At 39.8% G+C, this 23200-nt stretch overlaps 1 protein-coding gene across 4 annotated transcripts in view; it reads right to left on the bottom strand.

Moving 5' to 3' along the window:
• Nucleotides 1–4402: 4402 nt before the first annotated feature.
• FAM110B (family with sequence similarity 110 member B) overlaps nucleotides 4403–23200 on the bottom strand; it is a 109780-nt gene continuing 90982 nt past the window's right edge. For 2 of the 4 annotated variants that reach the window (XM_030446374.1, XM_008492183.2), the window contains 2 exons: nucleotides 21725–21783; nucleotides 4403–8182 (listed from right to left, as the gene is read on the bottom strand). In XM_030446374.1, the coding sequence (XP_030302234.1) occupies nucleotides 6767–7879 (1113 nt within the window). In that variant the 5' untranslated portion in view covers nucleotides 7880–8182; nucleotides 21725–21783 and the 3' untranslated portion in view covers nucleotides 4403–6766. The remainder of the gene's footprint in view (nucleotides 8183–21724; nucleotides 21784–23200) is intronic. The other 2 variants (XM_030446373.1, XM_030446372.1) reach the window with 1 other exon arrangement.

Raw genomic sequence — 23200 nt, 5'->3', positions numbered from 1 at the left:
GCTCTGTTTCATTGTATGGCATCCAGGGGTAAAAAATTACCAACCTGCAGTTATATTAGGAAATAGCCCCCCAAAAATCAGTTTACAATATGACTTCTTGCCTGCTCTCTGCATCCTGAATTCAATACTGGAGGTGTATGGATGTAAAGCTCCTATTTTCACTTGGTCTGTAGGAGAGGGTTTTAAAGGCCTCATTTGTTGAACACAACCATGGGAAATCAAAAGCATTATGGCAGCTCTTTGTTCAGAGTCCTTCAACACAAAAGAAAATTCAGCAGATGGACTCAAACCTGTAAGCTTGCAGAAAGTGTTTTCAGATGGGATGAGTTAGTTTTGTGCCAGATACGTGTGAGCTGACATGTTCCAAGATATGCATGACGTGGATAAAGAAAATCAAGTCTCTGCCAAAGCCTAATACTATCATTTTCATGCAGTCAGACACATTAAATTAACCTGTGCTTCCCAGTGTTATTTGCAGGCCAACATTAACAAATGAGACTATGTTAATTTTATGTTACCCTCCCCAATCTATTTAAAATAAAGAAAAAAACCCATCATCCCCCAAAACTTCAGTAAAATAACTTTCACATTCAGCAGAGCACCCTTTTATCCTACTCCTTTAGACACTCCAAATCATTGTCAGTCTACTTCTGAATGCTCTGTACTAAGTAGCAAAGCTTTTACAGTTCAGAATGGCAAGACTGGCTCTGTAAAAGATTAATATACTTGAAAAGGAGGTCATTTATTAGAAGGTCTTGTAAAGGCTTCATTTCTTAAAAAGCAAAACTACCTACCCACCTCTGCATCTCATCTGAAAGCATTTGCATAAACAGCTGTTCTAGAGATTTCAGTTCTATTTTTTTTCCTTTCTTCCTTTTATAAGGTATGAATTGCAGGTATTTACTGAACATTACAGTTCTCCACCAAGTGTCTTCTGCTTCCACACACTGATTTATCCCATCTCCCAGCTGAACACATGGATACCACTTCCCCATATGCAGGGTTGAGGTGTCAGACCCCCATCCCATGGGCTGCATGAGATGACAGCCGTGGGACTTCAGATTCCAAACCTGCTCTTTACCACATCTGGGGGTGTCCTGCAACAGCCAGGTGAGAACAGACCTTGTCTCTCCTGGCTCTTTCACTGTCCCCTTGTTTGAGGACAGCCTTTCTAGGCAGCACTCTTTAGCCAGATGCTTGGGAACTGAGCAGTCAGTGCAAGGGGTCTGGATGCCAGAGGTGTGAGACACAGAGGGGACATGGGACCAACTGGCAGAAGGGAAAATGGTTCCTGTTGCTTGTGCAGCAGGACTTCATCACTCTTTCCACTGCAACTTGTGCCACCTTAGCACCCCATGGCTCTTAGGCTGGCATTTTGTATGGAGCTAAAGAAGTAGCAAGGGTATGCATAGAGTGAGATACAGCAGAGGAAGAAATAAAGGCAATCTGAAATCATAAGGTGAGGGCTTCAAGGTATGTTTGGCACCTTGTTCTTCATGAGTGTTTTCAATCACTGCTTCTTCCTGAAGAACAACCTCTTGGTGTTTCATCTGGTCTAAAAATAGCACAGCACACCATAAAAACAGAAAAAAAAAATCCATTAAACATACTTCTTTCTGTTCAGGTCATGGCAGCTCAACTGCAGGTAGAGTTCTCTTGGGAACAGGCTGCCATGAACAGGAGGGCTGTAAAAAGCACAGCAAGTTATGGAAAGCTGCTTTAGGATTCAAGCATAACTGCTTAAGAAGGGGCAAGAAGATGACGATTTTGGTTATACATTTCAAAGAAGGGAAAATGAAAACACCAGACAAGGAATGAACATGCAGAAAGGAAGAATGGAAGCTGGGAAAACTCAGAGAAGGCAAGACACCAAGAAGCTGGAGATGACTTGCAGTGCCAAAGGCAGGAAACAATAATAGCACAGATACTAGCACTCTGTTGTCATAAGATCATCATGAAAATTGCTTTAAAATTAGAAGAATGACATTTAAGAGACTACACTTCTTGTTACATAATTTATTGTTTTTCATGGCAACTAAAAGCCCTCACTTGCTACTGAGTTTTGCCAGGCAGCCATAATCAAATCCTTAAGAGATCAAACACAAAATATGCTTGAAGGCTTTTCCTACCTACCAGAGTAAGGCCTATGGTGTAGTGTAGGTGTCTCCATTTGTTGTACTGTGCCCCAAATGGAGAATATCAGTATTTTAACAACAATATACCGACTGTAACAAACAGTAAGACAAAGCTATTGCTCAGCACTAGAATTTTCGGGGAGAAAAATAAAAGGTTTTCATGGGTTAATAATTCTGACTGAACTTTGCTTATTTAGAGTTTCACTTAGCAGATGCCATTATCAGAAAATAAAAGTCCTTACAGTGAACAGAAAAGTTTAATGGCCTTTCCCATTAAGCTATGGGTTATATATTTCAAGGGGCAGATTATTGGAGTCCTTGCTATCAGCAAGGAATGTCAGATGAATTCAGAATATCAGTGAGCATCTAAGCCTTGGTAACAGGGATCATAATACAGTTATATTACAATTCAGGACAAAACACCTTGACCAATTAATTCTCTTGTACAGCACAAAGGAAGCTTATGCTATATCTGCATTTATATTCATTGCCAAAACAGGCAATGGACCCTTACTGTTCATGAGAACAAAGCTCCAGATGCTCTTACATTCTATGCCTAATGTGCTCAGCTACTGGTGTGGCACCATTAATCACATAAAACATGAGTTTTACAGCCTTGGAAAACCAGCACCTCCCAGATTTATTGGTTTTACTACTCTCCTTAACGAAAACTTTTTTAAGAACAAGAAAGCCCTGGATTTAACATACTAGACGTTACCATCTCATAATCAATAGGAAGCAGGAAGACTTTTTAAGGTTTAGCTTCTTTCCCGTTCTCTCGCAGACTGAAATTATTCAGCTTTGTACTGCAGAGCTCCATTAAGCACTTTGTTTTTCACTGAATGGCTGGAATCAAACGTGTATGGCCTCCATGGATGGATAGACTGCTATAAAAAGAGGTAAGTCAGCAATACTGATTGGCTCTGTTGTCTGAGCGTGCCTTTCGATTTTTGAATTTCTGCCAAAAGCAGCATCATTCTGTGCTTACCCTTCAAAAGCCCTTGGTCACTCAGATGGCGCATCCGCTCGCAGCGCAGTGCTCCCCCTTGCAGAAACACAACTCATAAAAAAGAAAATTTCAATACTTGGATTTCTGGACTGGAAATTTGCTGCACAAATCCTGTATCGTTCATTGTTCACAGCATTGTTACTACATAATATGAAGTGGTTAAACGAGCAGTTTTTCTTTGCTGCCCATCTTTTTAACTCAGAGAAACTGTTTATCTCTGCATGAAGCTATACACAGATTTCAAAGTGTACTTTGTCACATCATTATCCTTTTCCTTTCCCTTCCCAGCAAGTCAAAATAACAGAACCACCAGAAACTTCTGTGGTGGTTTCTTTTGTGCACTTGTGATCGTGAATTTTACACAAAACACTGAAAACACACTGCATTTTTCTTCACTTCTGGGACCAGGGCTGCCAGCACTGGTCTCAGTACTGGCTTCCAAAGGATGCCAGAGATTTGTGTTTCCCCTCAGGAGCTGCTGTTGCAACAAGAGCTGCTTTTTAGCCATGGATGCTGGCTGTGTGCTTTGTACCTGAGCAAATGGCTGCAGGAACAAGACCAGAATGGGTCCCTGATGAGGTGTTGGAGTTGGTTACAACTCTGCAAATTCAGCATTTGGCACTTGGGAATCTCCTAAGGCAGAGACAAACAAGGGACCCTCTCCGCACCTCTGCAAAGGCAAAATGGTTATTCCCATTTAAAAAAACAAAACCAGACATGACATCAACCATGTTGCTTTTATGCAAGCATACAGGTTATAGCAAGACTATGAATAAATAAATGCTATCTGCATAAACTGTAATAAAGTGACAAATGGAGGCAATTTTTATCTGCTTGTTCAAAGCCTTGTGGACATTTTGCAATCTTGTGATTATTGCATCCTCACTGGAATTGCAAGTTCAGTTGACTGTGAAGGTCTGGGTCCTGTAAAATCTTATTCATGTGCACATGGTAAGAAGCAAGGACATCAGAGTCAGATCCTGTGCTGTGTCAAAGGTGCTACTTAAGATTTCAGGTGAGGAAATGATCTCTTACATACAGCTCACAAGTCTAAACCCCTATGGCATTAAAAGGAAATGAATTTGATTTCTATTCTATTTCTATTACCTATGGCTTCCTCACAAACCTTGGGAAACAAGTTCACAATCCTAGAATAGACTCAAATCCATTTCCTAGTTATAAAGGCTTATTTTGTTAATGTTTCTGGCCTGCAACAGTTGAGATGGCATGTTTATCATCATTCTTTAAACACTTGAGATAGAAAAATGTGAGTGCATTTTTATTTCAGTTTTAACTTCTTTATTTCATTGCTGTACAGCTGCATTACACTTGGCTTTAATCCCTTAAGCATTATTTTCCTTGGCAAAATCGTCACTGAACTGAGTAGAAATTACTATTGGAAAGATATTCTTGAAAAAACAGCGTGATGTCAATGCCAACTGAAACCCATGAAGCTTAAAATGTCACAAATGTGCCTGTAGCTGAAACATAGAGCTCCTCATTTTTTTGACTGAACTAGGAAAGTTGTAAATCTCAGGTTGTGAAGCCAACTGTAAAAACCCCAGAGTAACCTCCTGATACTGAATGTGTGCTTCCCCCCCACTGCCACATATGAACAATCAATTTGGAAAACAATTACATAAAATTTGATGTAAGATAATTTTGTATGCAACAAATGACTGCCTGGCTTGGCTTCTAGGTTTCTTCTCAGCTTGCCTGCATGAACTGTGGCTTTTGAGAAGAAGTTGGGCTATAGGCTTCTTGGAGAAAAGATAGATCCCAACTTTGTAAAACATCTTCAATTTTCAAATATGTAAATAAGCACTACTGAAGAATAATTCAGAAGACTGGTGATTCATTATGAACAGATGCTATAAACGGGAACAGAAACATTGCTAGTTAAGGAAGAAGCAAGCTATTTTAGGAGTCTGGAAAAATCTCCCAAGTTCTTCTGACAGATCATGCTGCTACAGTTACTTTATAAAAACCATATTCTGAAAAGCACTTTAGCAAAAGAAACTTTTTACTGGAACTATTATTTAACCAAGACCTTCTACAGCACTAAAAGACACTGCAGTTGAGTTGCTGATATTGTTTTAAGAATGGGAGGAGTAAAAAAAAAACCAAACAAAAAACCTACCATACCTGCACCAGGAGCTATTTATTAGCATAACACTCTTCCTTTTAAAGATTTCATAACAACTGAAGTATATACAAAGTCTTACAGCATTTACACAATAAAAAAAGTTTCCTATTAGCTGATGAAGTATAAGGTAGTGCTGCAATTTACATCAAAGCATGTGTACAGTAATAATGAAGCAGACCACTCCGCTACAATGCCACCACTGTCAGTTGAAATGACAGTCAATTAAACCACTGGGAAGACACGGATTATCAAAAGATTGGTAACCAGTTGACCTGCAGCACTAACCATCATAAGGAGGAATAAAAATAAAAAAAAAAAAGAAAAAAAAAGAAAAAAAAAGAAAAGCTACATACTGTCATGTTTCTATACTTTCCTAGAGCTGTAACAAATTTTCACAGCCTTAGATATAACATATGCAAGACAATATAATAACAATTTTTCAGATATAGTTCAGCTACTGAGTGTATTTACTTCTGAATAGGAGGCATTATATTGATATGGCTGTGGGTTTCCATTTTTGCTCATTAACTGTTCAAATAGGTCTACAAAAAAAAATAATCAAAAGACAGCACAGAGTTTTGTTGCCATGATGTGTCTGACTAATAAAGGCATTCAATATCAGCTAAAGGATCTAATAATTCCTGTCAAAAGTTTAAGACCAGGAATCTTTGAGGAAAAACCAAACCTGCAAAATCCCGCACCTACAACGTTTCCATCTGTTGATCCCAACCTTCTTTAAGCATTTCCAACAGGGTAACACAAAATAATTAAAATGTTTAACCAGCCCATGACTCATATAAAAGGTCAAGGAGATTCACTAGACTACTGCTGTAAAATTGAGGGAGCTTACCAAGAAAAAAGAAACCTTTACTGAACAGTCCCTTAAACAAGTAGGGATATACAGTTGAACAATGATACATAATTTAAGAACATAATGTTCTTTGCCTTTTAGAAACAGTTTACATGTGCCAATAATGCACTTTCTACAAGAGATAAGGCTGCTTTGCCTGTCATTGTATGCTTCAAACTCCTATTTTGGCCAATTTGCTTTTCTTCCTCCCAAGAGGGATTCTGTTTCAACTTAGAAGCTAGCAACGTTGGTTGACAATATCTGTATTAAGACAAAAAGTGACATATAAAAATCCACAAGGAACCACATAAATAACAAGGAAGTCATATAACCTTTCCATGTAAACACTTTGAATATACTGAAGCCCTAATTAGATTCTTGTCTTAAACTTTTGGCAGATAATGTGTATGCTCAGCCAGGCTTTGTAGTTAGTTATTGTTCAAGTGGAAGCCAGGTCAGCTCACATGTTGACAGGCATGCAACTTGGAAACATTGCACAACAAGCAACACAAAGAGATTTGAGAAGTGTACAAGACTTCAAGTAGACTTCACAACCCTTCACAACTGAATATTCACAGACAAAAATACAGTCCTCGCTTTTTTTTTTTTTTACGGTGGATTTGCTCTCACACGTGGGATACTTTCTGTGACTCTCTAGCTTGCTTGATGCTATACAACCACTTGATGATTCTGGCATTCCTTTCAATGGCAGAAATGCCGTATGGCACACGGTCATTGGCACTGTCATCGTTTCTAAGGTCACTGTTGCTGTCCTGAGACTGTTCACAGTCTGAGCTAATCATGCTTGCACTGCGAAAGTTGAGGGATATAATATCAGAGTTAGCCCTTGCAAAGTTTTCCATCCCGAGGTTTTCAAGCTCTTCAGGATCAAGTCCGCAGTAGTTAAAGAACCGCTCAACATCCGCGTCGACACGAAAGTATCTGTCGCTTAAGTCTGATTTTGATCTCTGCAGGGAGGGTCTTCTACTAACTCCACATCCAGACTCGACTGCCTCAATCTCTGGGGATTTCAGGGTGGCGATGGCAGCGATTTTGGGCTTTGGAGGCAGAGGTGGGGCCGAACTACTGCAGGGTATTGCTTTTAAGGGCTTTGCACTAGTTACTTTCCTAATGTCTGAGGAGCTGTGGGAGACATGCAAGAAAGTCTCTGCTGACTGATCTAGGAGTCTTCTGCTGACATTGGAGCTGCTCTCCTGCGGGCTGCTACGGCCCTGCGTGGGGTAAACCTTCAAAGATTCGGCGAACGAATGTCGGTTCAGCTCCGTCGAGTCAGCCCTGTGAGGGGGCCAGTTTCGGGGACCATGTTTATACCCCGAACCTGAGCTTGAGCCTTCAGAGCTGTTGATGATGTTCTTCAAAATCTCGAGTTTCAGGTTTTCTCTCTGGACACCGCTTTCGGACTTGGCGTTGTTGCTGAAGACTTTCAGAGTGGGGCTCCCCAGCGCCCGCTTGGCTGCCGGACAGACCGGAGGTTTCGCCAGCACCGCTGGTTTCACAGGTTCCTGCTTGGCATTGATGACCTCCTGGCTCTTGACATATTTTGCCTTGTCAGCTTCCAGCCTCTCCACGGCGCTCAGTCTTTTTGGATTAGGTTCCGCCTGCCTGCGAAAATAGTCGGGTCCTTTGTTCAGGATGCGGAGAGGAACGGCGGATGTAAAAGTGACAGCAGGGCTGACCGGCTTCACCATGCTACCTGTCGGTAGTGTTTCTGTAGGCATGTTTGGTGGTCTTTCCCCCGCAGCCGTTTTGGATTCTTCTCTGGGATCTCCTAAATGCACGGTGCAGAAACATGTACATTAAGCACAATGAAGAGCCGATGAATCCCGGGGTCTGAGCGTTAGCAGCAGCGCCTCATCTCACAGCTCATTAAATAACGCTGCGTTTCTCTTTTGAAGGCAGCCTTTGTGGGGCAAGGCCACCCGACACAAGTCCCTATTAGTCTGCTCCGACGACTCCTTTCTTCTGGCTGAAAGATGCAGGAGTCTCGCCGTCCCCCTTTGTGCTCCACTGCCGGCACCGATCTGAAAGGCAGAGGAACCAACCACACGTTAGCGAGCGCGACTGACATCAGAGCGATAGCAACAGCCGCCTCCCGGCCAGGATGCAAGCACCAGAGCAGGGGAGGTGGGCCCTGGGGGATGCCTGTGCCCCCACCCCTTTTCTTCCCCTCTGCACCCCCCTGCCCGACTTGACCAGAAATGTGTCGTTTGGTACTCGCAGTCTAAGCTCGGGTTTAACAAAATTACTCTGGAAAAAGCTAAGAAAAATAAATACATAAATTAAATAAATAAAATAATAGGCTCACAGAATGGTTTGGGTAGGAAGGGACCTTAAAATTTCATCTCGTTCCAAAACTCTCTGCATGGGCAGGGACACCTCCCACTAGGCCAGGTTGCTCAAAGCCCCCAAATGACACCCCACCACAATACAGATATCTTTCTGGAGGGAAAAGGAGAATGAAAATGTGACAGTTCAGAGCCTTACACCCATCTATTCCCTGAAGATCAGTGGAAGAGTACTTTCAAAGTAGCACCTTTGGCTTTGATCAGCTTATTTGCATATACATTATTTTCTCTCTAAACCTCCAGTGTTTTTTTCGTCTTCATCTACTCTCTAAATGAAAGAAACTAAATGTATTTTCCTCTTTAATTAAATGCTCCAGAAAATAATATTTTCTAAAAAGCAGAGAGTAAACAGAGACATGTAGCATTTTAGGTGCAATGGACAAGTTTCACAGTTAATCTAATACAAAATCAACAATTAAAAGCAGATCTTGCTAAAGTCGCCTGTTCTGGTTCAAAGTCTGTTTGAACATTAGTCCCCAAAGCACTCGTGCTCCACCAGTCAAATACATATTTCCAGGTTCCTGTAATCACCTTACAGGCTTAACAGAACAACAACAACAACAAAAAGGCTTCATTTTTTGAGGAAAGATTTTGGGAGCATCCAGAAACATTCTATCTGGGTTTGAAAGAGAAGAACTTGTCTTAATATTTGGTTAGAATCATTCCAGTTTTCTACCAAACATTAAGTGCGTATGAATCTTACCCTCTTCTTAATTAAGATCCTATCTGTTAGGTTTGTCACAACAGCCTCACATCCAACACCACAGATGTTACAAGTGCTGTAACAATTTTTCCCACATGAGGCACTGAAGGGCACTTATCACAGAAATCTTCTTTAGTTTATAGGTGTCATGTATTTTATTACTGTCCCATTAATCTATGCTGCCCTTTTTTAATATCCCATTTCTGTTATCACTATGTTCTTCAGGGAATGAAATAAAAGAAGCTGCAACTTTTTCACTCATCCTCAGGCATGCAGAGCAGCATCCTTCGCAGGGATGACCTGCTTTGTATGTACTGCCATGCTGTGCCTGCTCATCCATCAATACCCCATTTACTAATACAGAGTCTGCCACCAGTATATTGCTTGGACAAAAAAACCCCACAAACCCCCTTAAATTCCAGGTAAAGGTACATTAACACCAAAAAGAAACCAACCTCAAGTACAGATTCCCAGAAAGACATTATATATACACTAAATAGTCTCTCTAAATCATTCAAGGTCAAAGCAAGCAAATAAAATACATAAATGCCTTAATGAGATTATAGGAAAAAGCTGAGCTTTCTCCTGAAGGCTCACTGTCACAAGCATTCTTCAAATACAAACTAACATATTTAGGTGGGTGATAAACCAGACATGCATTCAGTGCAACTGAAAGGGTAGTGAAATGTTAATTAAGCTTCCCTTTCAATGTTGTTTTATAAATCCTACTGCTAACTCCTCAGCAGTTTGACTTCCTGAATTTTAACTAAGTCTTTCCGAAGGAGAAAAAGCATGCCTTCCTCAATTGAAACAACATATTTATTGGTACTATTTTGAAATTAAGTATAAAATTGCTGAAGGCAATTCCAACACTCATCTGCACACACACACATTTATCTTTTGTACACATGAATCAGATCTTTCCATGTCACCAGCTCAGAGATTGGTGGCTAAGTACTTGTAAAAATATCCCACTGATGTGCATACTTGATACTTGTGCGAAGAAATTAAATCTATGTGAGAGCACGGGGCTTGTCAGGAGGAAGAATAATCCCCCCAAAACAAAACCCCAATTCTTTACTAAACACTGTCACCCAACTGAGCTAATACCACTAAAATAAACAAGACTGCAACTCTCCACTCCTTCTTTGGTCACTGTCATTAAAGGCCACCACAGTCCTGCCCTAACAGCTGCCAACTCCATTCTCCTCCTGGCAAGTGGCTCTCCACTGTGGAATGGAGCTCCGGGAACCAAAGAACTGGACCTGAGGCTGCTTTTGGAAGTCTCTCCTTTGCACTTAACTACCTCACTCAGGACAGTCCTGGTCTATGCCAGCAAGCATTTCATAAGAGGCTAAGCATCCATGTAAGCTTCAACACCACACTTAAATGAGAAAAAAAAAAAAGTAAAAAAAAAAAGTAAAAAACCAAAGAACTGTGCATGCATGTTCGTCTGAGAGAACAAGAGTGCTTGTTTGCGAGTACACATGGGGCTAAGTGCCCTGAAGCCAATGGAAATATGCTGTGATTGGCAGTGAGCTTCAGGCATCCCTAAAAAGAAAAGCAAAGATCTGGTGAGGATCCATAGCAGAAATGTTCACCTGAGCCAACACAGGGAGCTGGGAGAGTAACAGCCAGGTGGTTACGTGACCAGATATGGAGATTTTGTACCTGTGGGGCTTCTGATATACATTAAAGTACGTGCAGCTACAAACAGGATCAACTGTATTTCTCTGTGTTGTTTAAATTGCTCTATTTCACTGCATTTAAATATCAGAGGAAAGTTTATTCAGTAGTCTTATCTTAGAGAGCTAAGAATTATTAACCAGCTACTGTTAGGAAAGAAAGTGGGATGAAAGGGAGGTGGATGAATGCAAAGTGCAAATGAAACAAATTCTCCTGCCTGTGCTGGTGATGGCTGCAGCCCTAATTCTGCTGCTGGCTGGGAAAGGAAGAGCAACTCCCACCAGCCTCTCAGCTGTCCACAGGCACCTGCAACACAACAGTGACACTAGAGAGGCTTCCTACTTACTAATTTCATCAGTAATGAAAAATGCTGAGAGACAGCAGCACAGTGTAGTCTCAGGAAGGCAAAATCATGTCATTTAGACTCCAATTGGGAAAATCATCACTGAACAACATGGGTACAAAAGTAGCTTTCTCATGGCTTAAATTCAAAGAAACTTACTGCTTGGGCATCTGAATTTCCTGTGGTCTACAACTCCAGCAATGGTTTGCACTGGAGAAATTCAAAGGCAAATAGGTTTTTGTCACTCTCTCCCAGGAAATGTGTGAAATAACTTATGGACCTAAGAACTGTCCATAGTTGTCCTTTTACTCTGTTTACATCCAAGTATCTACTCTGTAGGTATAATTTGTCTCTGGACCCAACTGTGTTTTTCAAGATTCACTCTGGATTCCCATTAGTTCTCTTCCTTTTAACAACTGCTAGACATAAGAGACTATATATAAAAAAACAAAGCTAAAAGCTTTGCACACATTCAAACGCAGTTCATTCTAATACTGTGTATACATTAATAAAACCTTTAATAAAGTTCTTATTCACTGAGCTCCTTTAACACCCAACAACTGTTGCAGAACTGCTGAGTAGGACACAAAATGTACAGAGGGGTAGAGGGTTTCTGGATTTTTACATCTGTATTTTCAGCCAGACACTTCAAGTCAGGATTCCTTTGCAACAGAGGCAGAGATCCAAAGCACTTAGTAATTTCAGGCATTGTGCTCCAATCACTCTTGGGTCTGTAATATGTTTGTCAGATATTCGCATTTAAATTACAGATGCACTGTGTGATTTAGGGGAACACAATAAAGCCTAGAGCAGCAATAGTTATACAGCTAGCATTAGCTACAAATAAATCCTCTAATATATTCTTTCATTGATTTCAAGCCAAGACAGTAGGAGTAGATAAACTGTGAAGAAACTTTGGAATTACAGTTCCATATATTCTAAATGTGCAGACTTCTAAAAAATTTAACAAAAATTTATGAACAGGCCCCATTCTGGCAAGTATTTATTTCTAGTCCTATTATTAAACAATGTTATTGTACAATATCCACTCTTAAACCTAAAGCTACACTCTAAACACAGACTGAATGATGCTAACTGACAGCAAACAACACCCATCCTTCTCCAGTTCTGTGTCACCCTGTAGCTCCTACACCTTGGCCAAGTTTCAGCCAATCTTTGACTGAAAGTATCCACAGAAGAGCACTACATATTTTAACAGTATTCAAGATGCAACAAAGCAGGAAAAAGCAACAGTGAAAATTTGGCCCACACGAAATTTGTGGAATTTCTGCTCTTGACTTCAGCAAGGACACAGCAAGGACTTCACCTGGCAAAGCTACATTGAAGCTTGGGCACTAAAGTCATCCCTGGGGGACTGAAGGGATTGTACAGGAGGTAGAATGAAGCACAGTGAATAAATATAAAGATGTCTCACAGCCCTTCTTTGGCCTTGCTTGATATTTGAAGGCCTGTGTCAACTTCATTTTCCAGATGATAAAACATAACTACCACTACCTCAAGATGCACCAAAAACATCCCATAAATTCCAGCAAAAGTAATCAACAAGTGATCTCAACAGGACTCAAAGACCACAAAACAAAAGCTGGATAGGAACAAACACAGGGCACAGGTGGAAAACATCAGGCTCTGAAGCTGCACTTAAAACTGCAGGTCTCATTATGAAGATGCTACTTTACTAATAGTCCTTGCAGAGCTCACAAATGAGGGCACTCACTGAGAATGACTTGCTATAGGTCTATGCACTATGTTATACTAATGTGTATGTCTAAGACTGATCTAAGTTCTTCTGTGGATAATTGTCACTATAAACCTCACATACCTATGTTTGAAAACACAGGCTAAACTTAAATAAAGCAGGCTTAAGTTGAGATAAAATAATCCCCACTCAATGACAGCAGTATTCTTGGAAACCATTTGAGATAAACATGGGTGCATGGATATAGACTTGGCCTCACATAATATAGATGAATGTATAATGGGCTGATATATTTAATTCTGCTTAGCTCTTATATCACAGTCAAAGACTTTTAAGATAAAACTCTCCATAAACAAGACACTGTCACCACTCAGCATTCTTTCTATTTCACTGTACAGTTGAAATGATGAGGTTTAAAGCAGGATGTTGTCATAACCAAAAATGGTAACACTCTTATGAGGAAATAGCTTCTGGAAGATCCATAGAGGTACAAATTCTTGGAAACCAGGAAAACAATTTAGCTGCTATACTTACATACTGCCTCTGTAACACATGCCTGGAGCTGGATAAAGATGTCACTTTGAAAGAAAAATCTTACTCGTTTTCTTCTTTTTAGTTCTAAATAACAGCACTACTACATTTCCTACCCAGCAGCAATAATTCACTCTCAGAGATATTTGCTTCTGGGTAATTACTGCTCTATAGATGGCTACCAGACATGAAAACTCTGATTTCTTTCAAAAGATGCAGACAGCTGCATAAATGCACAAGAAAGCTCCGAAACAAACCTTCCCTTTCTTCTAACTAGATAGTAAAAAAGTAAGAAAAAAGGTCATATTTTTATTTAGAGTAATATTACATGCTGTGTTTTTAAAAGCTGTGATGGAAATCAATTCTACTTTCTTTGAACCCCTGTGTTGTTTACACCATATTGCACACTCTTTGGAATAATTTCAGCCTCTCATTTAAACAAGAAAATAATCAAGAACGGGTCTAAAATATATATTTAAAAATACAACCTTTTTTTTTTCCCTGTAGCTCTAGCTTCATGTGAATACTTCTATTTCAGTGTGCACTTTGAGAATGATTCTCTCAACACTTTTCAAAGCTTTAGGAAACATCATCACTGCTCGTTCATCAGCCAGTGTCAACAGTCTCAAGTCCAGACTACATTCACCCTTTTAATTCTGCATGTCCCCAAAACCATCACTTTTAAATTTATAGCCTCCTCCCTACAAGAAAATCAGAGTTCCAAATTTATCCTGTGTTGTCCTGGGCCTACATAATTTCTCAATGATCCTCTCTGCAATTCTAGAAAATCAACACAATCCTCTTCTTCAACACAGGATACACCTGGTCCTAATGCTCTGTCACATCTCAGAGGTTCTCAATACATCTCTGCTCCACTACTTCCCAGCTGCTTAGTTCCTCTTCCCTGAGAAAAAGGGGATTCTTATTTCCCTGTTCCTTTACCACCTGGCTCTGCAAAACATTTTCCCCTACCTATCCTGTCCTTTAAAGAGGCAGTAACTTCTGCTCTGCTCCAGATGAAAGACCAATGATATCTGGACTGCACTTTTCCCTCTTCTCCTCAACGGACAGGAAAAGCCAGCACATCCTATCTCCTTGCTCCTGGCAGCTGTCCCTCACAGTTATGCTTGGATTTGGCATCCTGGAAAACCACTTTTTTTCCCTAGTGGCAACATTTTCAATGTGTAAAAAAATGTAATTAACTAAGGGGTCATTGCTGCACACTTGGACAAAAAAAGAGGGACAGAGAACAACATAACAGTTTTAATGATGAAGCTCAGTAAAATGTTTTGCAATGGAACACTATTCATTTAAGTTCCCATCTCAGATCTGTTGTAATTTTTAAAAAGTCCATTTTAAGAATGAGATGTATTTTAAGCTACCCAAATATTTGTGGTAATAGGTTCAGCAGTAATCATATGCACTAGTGAAGAAGGAAATAAAAATCTTCTCTTCACAAAAATGTGGAGATACACCTGCAAAGCATCCTCCTTCTAGTATCACCACACAGATACACAAACTCACTACCAGGATTTGCAGACTCCATACACCTGTCACCCTCTTGGTCTCCAACCACACAGCAAAGTCTGATCCTCTGCCCTGCACAGAACAACAGAAGCACAAGCATAGTCAGTAATTAGGCAACTGGGAAAGGAGCTCCAACTTCTGCAGCATCCCTCACCAAAAAACTGATCATCATTAACTCAGCTATGGAACACACAATTTGATAGCAGAACTTTCAAAACACCAATTCTGGGCCATCTGATATGCCAAGATAAATTAAACATACCCCTAAATCCTTTGAATGTTTGAAAACTTGGACAAATGCTGAAGAATTTGCTGCAGCATACTTGGTGTCACCAGCACAACTATAGGATCAGGAATGGTCTTTATTTATGCTATGGAGTGAGCCCTAAAAAATAAATCACCTGGGTTTAGAAAAGTTTCTGCATGTAAACTAGGAGATAATAAGAAATCAAGTCATATTTAAACCGATAAAACAGGAAATATAGATTTTCAAAATGAAAGTATGTATTAAATCTGCAGTGTGTCTGCCAACATGGCCCTGGTAGTCAAAGATTCGAGGACCCACAACAAGGTGACTTCAGCAGGTTCACCTCTTTCATAGCTACTTCAATAAGGCAACGTAGCTTCCCTCTGAGATCTGGCATCCTGTTTCATGTGAGCCTATAAAAGCAACCTCAAACTGAGCACTCAAAACTAATTAACACTGAAACACACATACCTAAAATAGCAGATTCTGGAGGGAAACAGAGTCTGTGTTCACTATTTAAGTTACAGAAGTGTTCATAAAATCTTGGGTAGCTGATATTGAGGCTTATTTCTTGCCTTGAAGCACATGTTCTTCTACCTGTACTTATTCTGCTTAAACTAATAAATTGAGACTCACTTCTGAGCTCTTTTGTCTGGGTACAACACCCCAGCTATGTCCTGAACAACAAACCATGTCAAAACCTGGACTCCTTCCTCATCTCCCATATTTAACTTCCATGGGGAGGAACAGTGAAAAAAATGAAAGGAAAGTAAGCACAGGGGAGGAGGGATGCTCAGTGAAAGAGGTCCATGGCTATGTCCTGGACACCCATACTACCCAGCATAGATGCAGCCCTCTTGTTTCTCTAAACATGCATGCACACAACTAAGCCTGTTGGCTAATTCCCAACCTCTAGAGGAAGCAGGGATTTCCTTGCCTATCTTGTTTGTTCACATCATCTTTCCTAGCAGATACTTGCAGCCAAGGATGATGAGGATGACAAAGAAAACAACTTTACCTCTGCTTGAGTTTGAGGGAAGACTGAAAGCAACCTTCTGGGCCAGATGCTCAAAGTACTAGGCTATAAAACATACAGATGCAGATCCTTCTTCAGTACTTCTTTTAAAAGGTTTCCACTTTTAAAAAATAAATACTGTGCAAGCTGTCTTGAAATTATCAAAAGAGTAAATAAGCTCACACAGAGTACTTGGTGAGGAAATAATGCTTGTTAACTCTGCCCTAGTGCAATTCAGTAATTTCTAGCAAGTAGGACATTTTGTCAGAAAGGCCCACTTAATATTCTGCCAACTGCAATCTTCCTCAAGAGGTGAGAAACTTGCCCCAGTTTGAGGACTTGGGATTTGATACCATCTCCCATTCCCAGAAGGGCACAACAAGCTGTGATCTCATGAACATAACTGGATACTTGCTGCCACTGCCAGCTCCTTTTTGTGGGAAAGGAAAAAAGTTACCAGGCTGTCATAGGAGACCAAAATCCCTGAAATTTCATTTCCCTGCTTAGACTCTTATTAAAAATGTTTTCTAAAACTGTTTGTAGTAAGAAATATATTAAAGGAACATAGTGACTTATCTATAAATATTTTTTTAGAAACAATAAACTCCCAATGAAAACAGCTGCAGATAGACATTACCTTGGAGTTACTAACACTGTGAAACTCTAGAAATGTTCAAATACACAAAGACCAAAGTAAACAAACACAGCTCAGAAAAAGAGAAACAATTCTAAAAGTTTATATTGTGAAAAAAGAGAGGAACCATAAAGAGCTATTATAAGTAGAAAAACTATATACTTAAAATTTCCTTTCCTTTAGTCAGACATTTAATTAGCAGAAGAAAGTCTTAAAAAATACTTATTTTTAAAGTCTCAAAACAAAGCTGGGTGCACCAGCTCACTGCCAGCTCCACCTGGGCAAGAACATCCCCCCTGCCTTTTCAGTCCATTTTTCAGTCCCCAACATTCCAATTGCCAAATTGCCATTTGAGGCAAAAAAAGTTTCAAAATTCCACTGAATGGAAACTCACAGCATCTTTCTGAAGTTTATCCTTTGTGAAAATATATTTGAAAGAAAGAGTGCACAAGTATATAGGATATTTCTTCTTTTTACATGTAAGAAACTATTATAAAAACTTTTCTCTCTTAGCTTAGCAGCTTTCTCTTGTCTTGTTACATGGAAAATTCTTTTTTAATAAAACCACAACCCTTTGATCTTTGTAAGTAAATATTAAAATATAGCAATTGCAGGTCTTTTACTGGTATTAAGAACCTACATGGCCACCTTAAACAGGCAATACAGAAGGCACAATTAAAAACTGAGTATGCTAAAACCAGTAGCATTACAAAAATTAAAGTGTTCAGAACTGGTGAAAACCAGAGAGGCCTAATTCTGAGAACTGACTACTTTGTGACACTTTTCTGATGAGCTGTAGGGTCCTGTTTGTCAAAATTCTTTATATTAAACAGCTTCTTCTGTAACATGAAGTATTACTGCAGTAAGGTCAGCAGGATTACTTAAAAATTATTTCTACACCATAATTGCCCTAAGTTAACCATTTCTCAGCATTGAACCTTTGGTACATGAAATACTGCCCTTTTTTTTTTTTTCTTAAATAAACACACTACAGAAGTTTTTACTATGAAAGACAAATCAGTTCTTTTAAAAACAATAATTAAAAAAACCACAACAAAAACAAACCATGGATGATTTACAGAAGCATTCCATGGCACTGAAACCTTCAGAGCAACTCTATGGCTGATATATTTTATTTTTGACTGGTACAGCTATGTTTTTCTCTAGATAAGAAGACATTTTCCCATACCACAGGATATTTCATTCCTCATTTCTCCAGCCTCAAGTCTAAAGATAGATGGTGTTAGAAATTAGGAAAGAAAATGAAATGAGTGCCCATCTTGAAGATATGTCTGTATATTCAAGACACGTTCAAGCAGATGGTTAAAAATACCAATTTTGGCACAGGAATTCAATGTAATTTAAGCCTTCAATGTTATTATGGTGTTGCAATCAATAATACGGCCATATAACCCAACACAAGTACTACACTGTATGTGCATGGCTTGATGACACGTCTGTATGTCTAGCCTCTTAGACTACACCAGCTGTATTAACCAGTTTTTGAGGTGTTAGTTCTTAGAATACACTGACTGGGGTTTTTTATTTGCTCTTTTGTGCCCACAGAATCCACAGCTACAAAGCTACAATCTTCTAAACTCTTCACAACCTATTTAACTGAAGATGAATATCCAACCAACCACCTGTTACTGAGCACCCCAACTTTTGTTTAAAATCCAAGTTCACACTCAAAATCTGTTTTCATGTTACTGCCACTTAATGTAATGAGTCTTCACTAAACAACGATCTTAGAAAGATGCTTTTAAGAAGTCAAGACTGTCCAGAATCTGCACACTGAAAGTTTTTTGCATATCTGAGGGCCCTGATTTAAGTTACGATGGCAATGGAAATTCTTTCTAGCCACAACTTGCAATAAACCATAAATACCACACTGTCTAAAAGAAATCAAAAGCTGTACTGAGTCATGGGCAGTGCATTTAATCAAGCAGAGAGGGAGGCAGTGTAGGGAGGTAGAAACTCCAAGAAAACTCCCAACTCCAAGAAAAAAAAATATATCCAAATCTGCAGTTGGGAGTGTAGGGGCAGACACAAGAAGAGCAAGAAATGGCAAGACACAAAGAGGTGGAGGATAAATGCAATTACCAGGAAAAGAGCAGAGATGAAAAGGTGTTGGGGCTAGAGAAGGAGGCACTGAACAGTGGATTGGAAAGCAGAAATGCATTCCAAGGACAGAGAGGGATTAGAGGAAAAGGAAGGACACTCCAAATGCTATTATTCCTCATCACCTCCCTTGCAGCTCCTGTGTCTCACAGAGGGAACAGAGCTGGCACAAGAGTGCAGTGTAGAAGGGTATTGCCAAGTGAGGCTTCCCCTGAATGGGGTTCCCTCCAACCCAGGCTGCTTTTGGATTAGAGTTGAGAGAGGCATCCTTTCCTCTCTCCTGCAGCCTGCATGCCCAAGACAGATTGTCCACTGATCCCAGCAGGTGGGCAGCAGAGGTGCTGGCACCAGGCTGGTTGAGAGAAGGTCACGAGGACCCATCCTGAAGCCCCATGTGCTTTCAAGAAGAAAATGAACAATGGAGGAAATTCTGTCAACCAGAAGCACCAGCTAGCTAACTGAATGAGCTTTGCTCTAGCCTCCTCAGTAGATCCAGTTCTTCCCTTTGGCATCACACCTGAGCTGCCTTTCATGTGCTCTTTGTGCTGAGATATGCAAAAGGGTTTCCTCCAGGGAGTCCTGAACTAGGGATGCTGTTGTCTCTGTCACAAATGCCTTAGTCTATAGCTTAGAAAGACTGCTTAAACTATTTCTCTATTCCTATCCCCTCTTATAGCATCAGACTACCTACATCATTGCTACACATCTGTTCTCCTCACAGATCCATGATACACAGCCACATCAATAGGTCCTCCCCTCCCGTGTAAACAATGCAAAATCTCCAAACAGGGAGTTAAATACAGGATTGAATATACCCGCCCAAAGTAACAAAGGAAATTTCTTCCAAAATGAGAAATTGGATACAAGCATCCCAAGCCTGTAGCTACTGCTTTACCCCACTGAACTGTTACTTCCTTAGGGATGATTATCAGCAAACTTTTAAAGTAGGTGGATTTAGGGAAACAGAACTTGAACATCACAGGGCAAAGCTGCCTAAGCAAGACAAATCATGAGATGCAGCAAACAAGGTGGTGAGACTCAAGTGAGAACATGTGGTGTCTGGTTTTCATCCACCTGTGCCTGCAGCAGAAAGGTAACCTCTCCTGTCCAGCTGCCTTGCAGCACACCATCTCCATCACTGCTGGAGGACTGAGTCAATCAAGTGTTGTCCCTCCAGGTATACCTCACTCAGCAGCATCACTTCATCACTGACCTGGACTGGTTTCAAGATAACGTCCAAAAGCTAATAATGAAGGAAGTCTGGCTGTGTCCCTGCAGCCAGGACCAAATGCTGCTTTTATCATACATCACAGATCCAATCTTCTCTGTTTGTAAAATGAGCAATATATCTCCAGCAAAACCACAGACCTGGAGTACCTGTACAAACATCAAACACTGAATTCCCCTTTTTAGGAAGGGAGAAATGAATCCCATATGGCATGACATCAGGAAAGTAAAAATATGAAATGTGACTGTGAAATTAGTGCAGGTTAACTTGTGACCACAAAAAATAACACAGATCACTTACAGGAGTTTGAACGTTCCTATGTCAGTCTCAGCACAGCCAATACAGTTTTGCTGCCTTTAATTCCATACTACAACATATTTGGAATTTCAAGCTCCCAATTTTGTCATCTGACAAAAATGGCTGCTGAGACGATTTCTACATTCTGGGAACAGATTTTTACTCTTAAATTAGCCATGCATACTCTCAGACTTAACATTTTTGTCTTGAAATAAAACAGCAGTAATAATTGCTAATTTAAGACCCCACATGATGCCAGTGTATGCTCTGGAGCCAAGCATGGTAATTGGAAACAGATGAACACGAAATACCTTCTACTGAGTGGAATTAAAACTAAATATTAGAGAAATATGTTGCTGATTTGATACATGATGCCTTTGACATTGATTGCTGATTTTTTCTTTGCTACAGTGAAATACCAGAAGTGCCCTACTACCCTTCCAAGAATTGTAGAACCCCTGGTACAGAGTACCACATGTACAGTTCCTGTTCCCTTCTGCCCTCTTGGGTTTCAGCTAGGTTTTTTGTACACACCAAGGCTGAAGCTACTGAATAGATGACATTGTTTCCATTATTCCTGACACTGGATTCCCCCCCCCCCCTTTTTTTTTTAGGAGGCTTTAATGATTAATACAATATTTTAAATTTTAATGCTCATCTCCTGCTCAGACCTTGAAATCAGGTTCAGTGTTGTGGATAGACTCACGAGATGTTTAAGCCTTCTTCTGGTTTTGAGTGCATTAATAAGAAACAGATAACAAAGCTCTGGAGAACTATGGCTGGAAGTACTTGCTTGCACCAAAGGTCTCTGTTATAAAAAGTCAGCTCAATCTACTGAATAGAAAGTACAGGTTGGGAATAGAGGACAGGAAAAAGCCTGAACTGTTTCCAAACATGAATCTGCCACAGTGATACATAAGATTGTTTTATGACTTATGACAGGAAAAGCAAACTTCAATCCTTCTTAAGCAGCACTTAAACATACACAATATGTATTTGCAACTAACGAATCTGCCATCCCAATCGATTAGTAAAGGTCAAAAAGAGAAATTCATTACTAGAACATACCTCCCAGGACAGCAAAAGAGGACGTAGTAAAGTCCTTCTGGAACTGCCCTCCTTTTATCGAGCCCTGGGAAAAAAATGTTCCTTTTAATTCAAAGAGGTACCTGTAAGAGAAATTCTTGTCCACACTCCGGAATGGGGGAATAAGGTTCTCCAGTGGATTCTGGAAAAGAGAGAGAGAGATAAAAGGCATTACAAAAGCAATTACAAGCAAGTAATGCAGCAAATACATACACACCAGTGTGTCAGTGATGCTAGGATGTTGGAGGTCATGGAAACTGGATGCCAAGGCTGGTCCAAGCCATGAGAAGGGCAGGAAACAAAACTCAAGGCAGCCCTAAGAGCCACCAAGACTATTTCACATGAAAGATAAATGATGAAATCAACATGGCTACATATGGAAAAAGTGATGAGCTGTATAATAACAACCAATCAAAAGCCTCAAAACAAAAGTTCACAAATGCCACAGTATCTGAGGTGTGAGATGCAATGCAGTCATGCAGTAGATCAATGTATAAAGCCAAACAGATCAGATTTCAAAATGAAATTTTTATTTCACTAATGAAGTATGACACAAAAATATGCATTTTCAGTTTTTGTTATAGATAAACAATCTCTTTTGGTTTGGTTTTGGCTATTTCCTGATGAAGAAGAGAGAAAATACTGTAAAAAAACCAAACAAACCCAAACCAGTCAATTTTAATGATACAGCTTTAGCAGGGCATGGAATCAGTGCTGGCCACTTTGCAAGTAAGGGAGGAAAAACAACTCATAAATGTTCGTGTTACTTCAGGGCAGCTGCTATTTCATTTTGACATGAAGTTACAGAATCTACAGTGATGAACTGTTTTCAAGTGACCTCTCATGTTCAGGGTTAAGGCCAAAGACCAAACTGTTTGTGTGCTTAACTCTCAGCCCCCTTCAAACCCCTGCTGGGAACTAGGGAGAGTTGACAGGGTATTTTCCAAACTAATAACCAGCTAAACAAAAAACTGCTACTAAATTACTTGATGTCTATTAGGAATTAGCTATTTACTTCTCAATTTCTATTTGAAGTGATTTTTTTGTGGAAGAACTATAATATTAAACCAGTGGCACAAAAATTCTAAAAAAGTATGAGTTCTTCTTCAGTGTTTTTTTGTATAGCCTCTACCCCTTTTCTAACGCACTTAATTTGGACTATATTTTTTAAACTATGGCAGTAGCATATTTACAAAACACATCCCCCCTCTAGTCAATCCATATATGTTTCAATTTCATATCCAGTATAGTGTCATTTTTTTCTGTCCAAGATTATTAGGTACTTTCTTAGGATTTAAATCAGTTATTAAACTATATGCAGACAAAAAATGCAAAAGGAATTGTTTTTTTTGTCAGCTGCTAAAAATATTTGTAAATATATTCACAATACAATAAGCTGACAAAAAAGCCCATAACTTACCATCCCCTTTGCCCCCCTGTGATTGGACTCCTGTAATTAAGTATTTGTAGAAGGAGTAGTTAAGGGAAAAATAAATCAGTGTATTCACTTGGGAGGAAAATAGGTCTGCTGCAGGATGCAGCCTTCCTCTGCACATTTT

Source organism: Calypte anna, chromosome 2, assembly GCF_003957555.1.
Source record: "Calypte anna isolate BGI_N300 chromosome 2, bCalAnn1_v1.p, whole genome shotgun sequence".
NCBI classification, from domain to species: Eukaryota; Metazoa; Chordata; class Aves; order Apodiformes; family Trochilidae; genus Calypte; species Calypte anna.
This window is presented reverse-complemented; position numbering and strand designations above follow the sequence as displayed.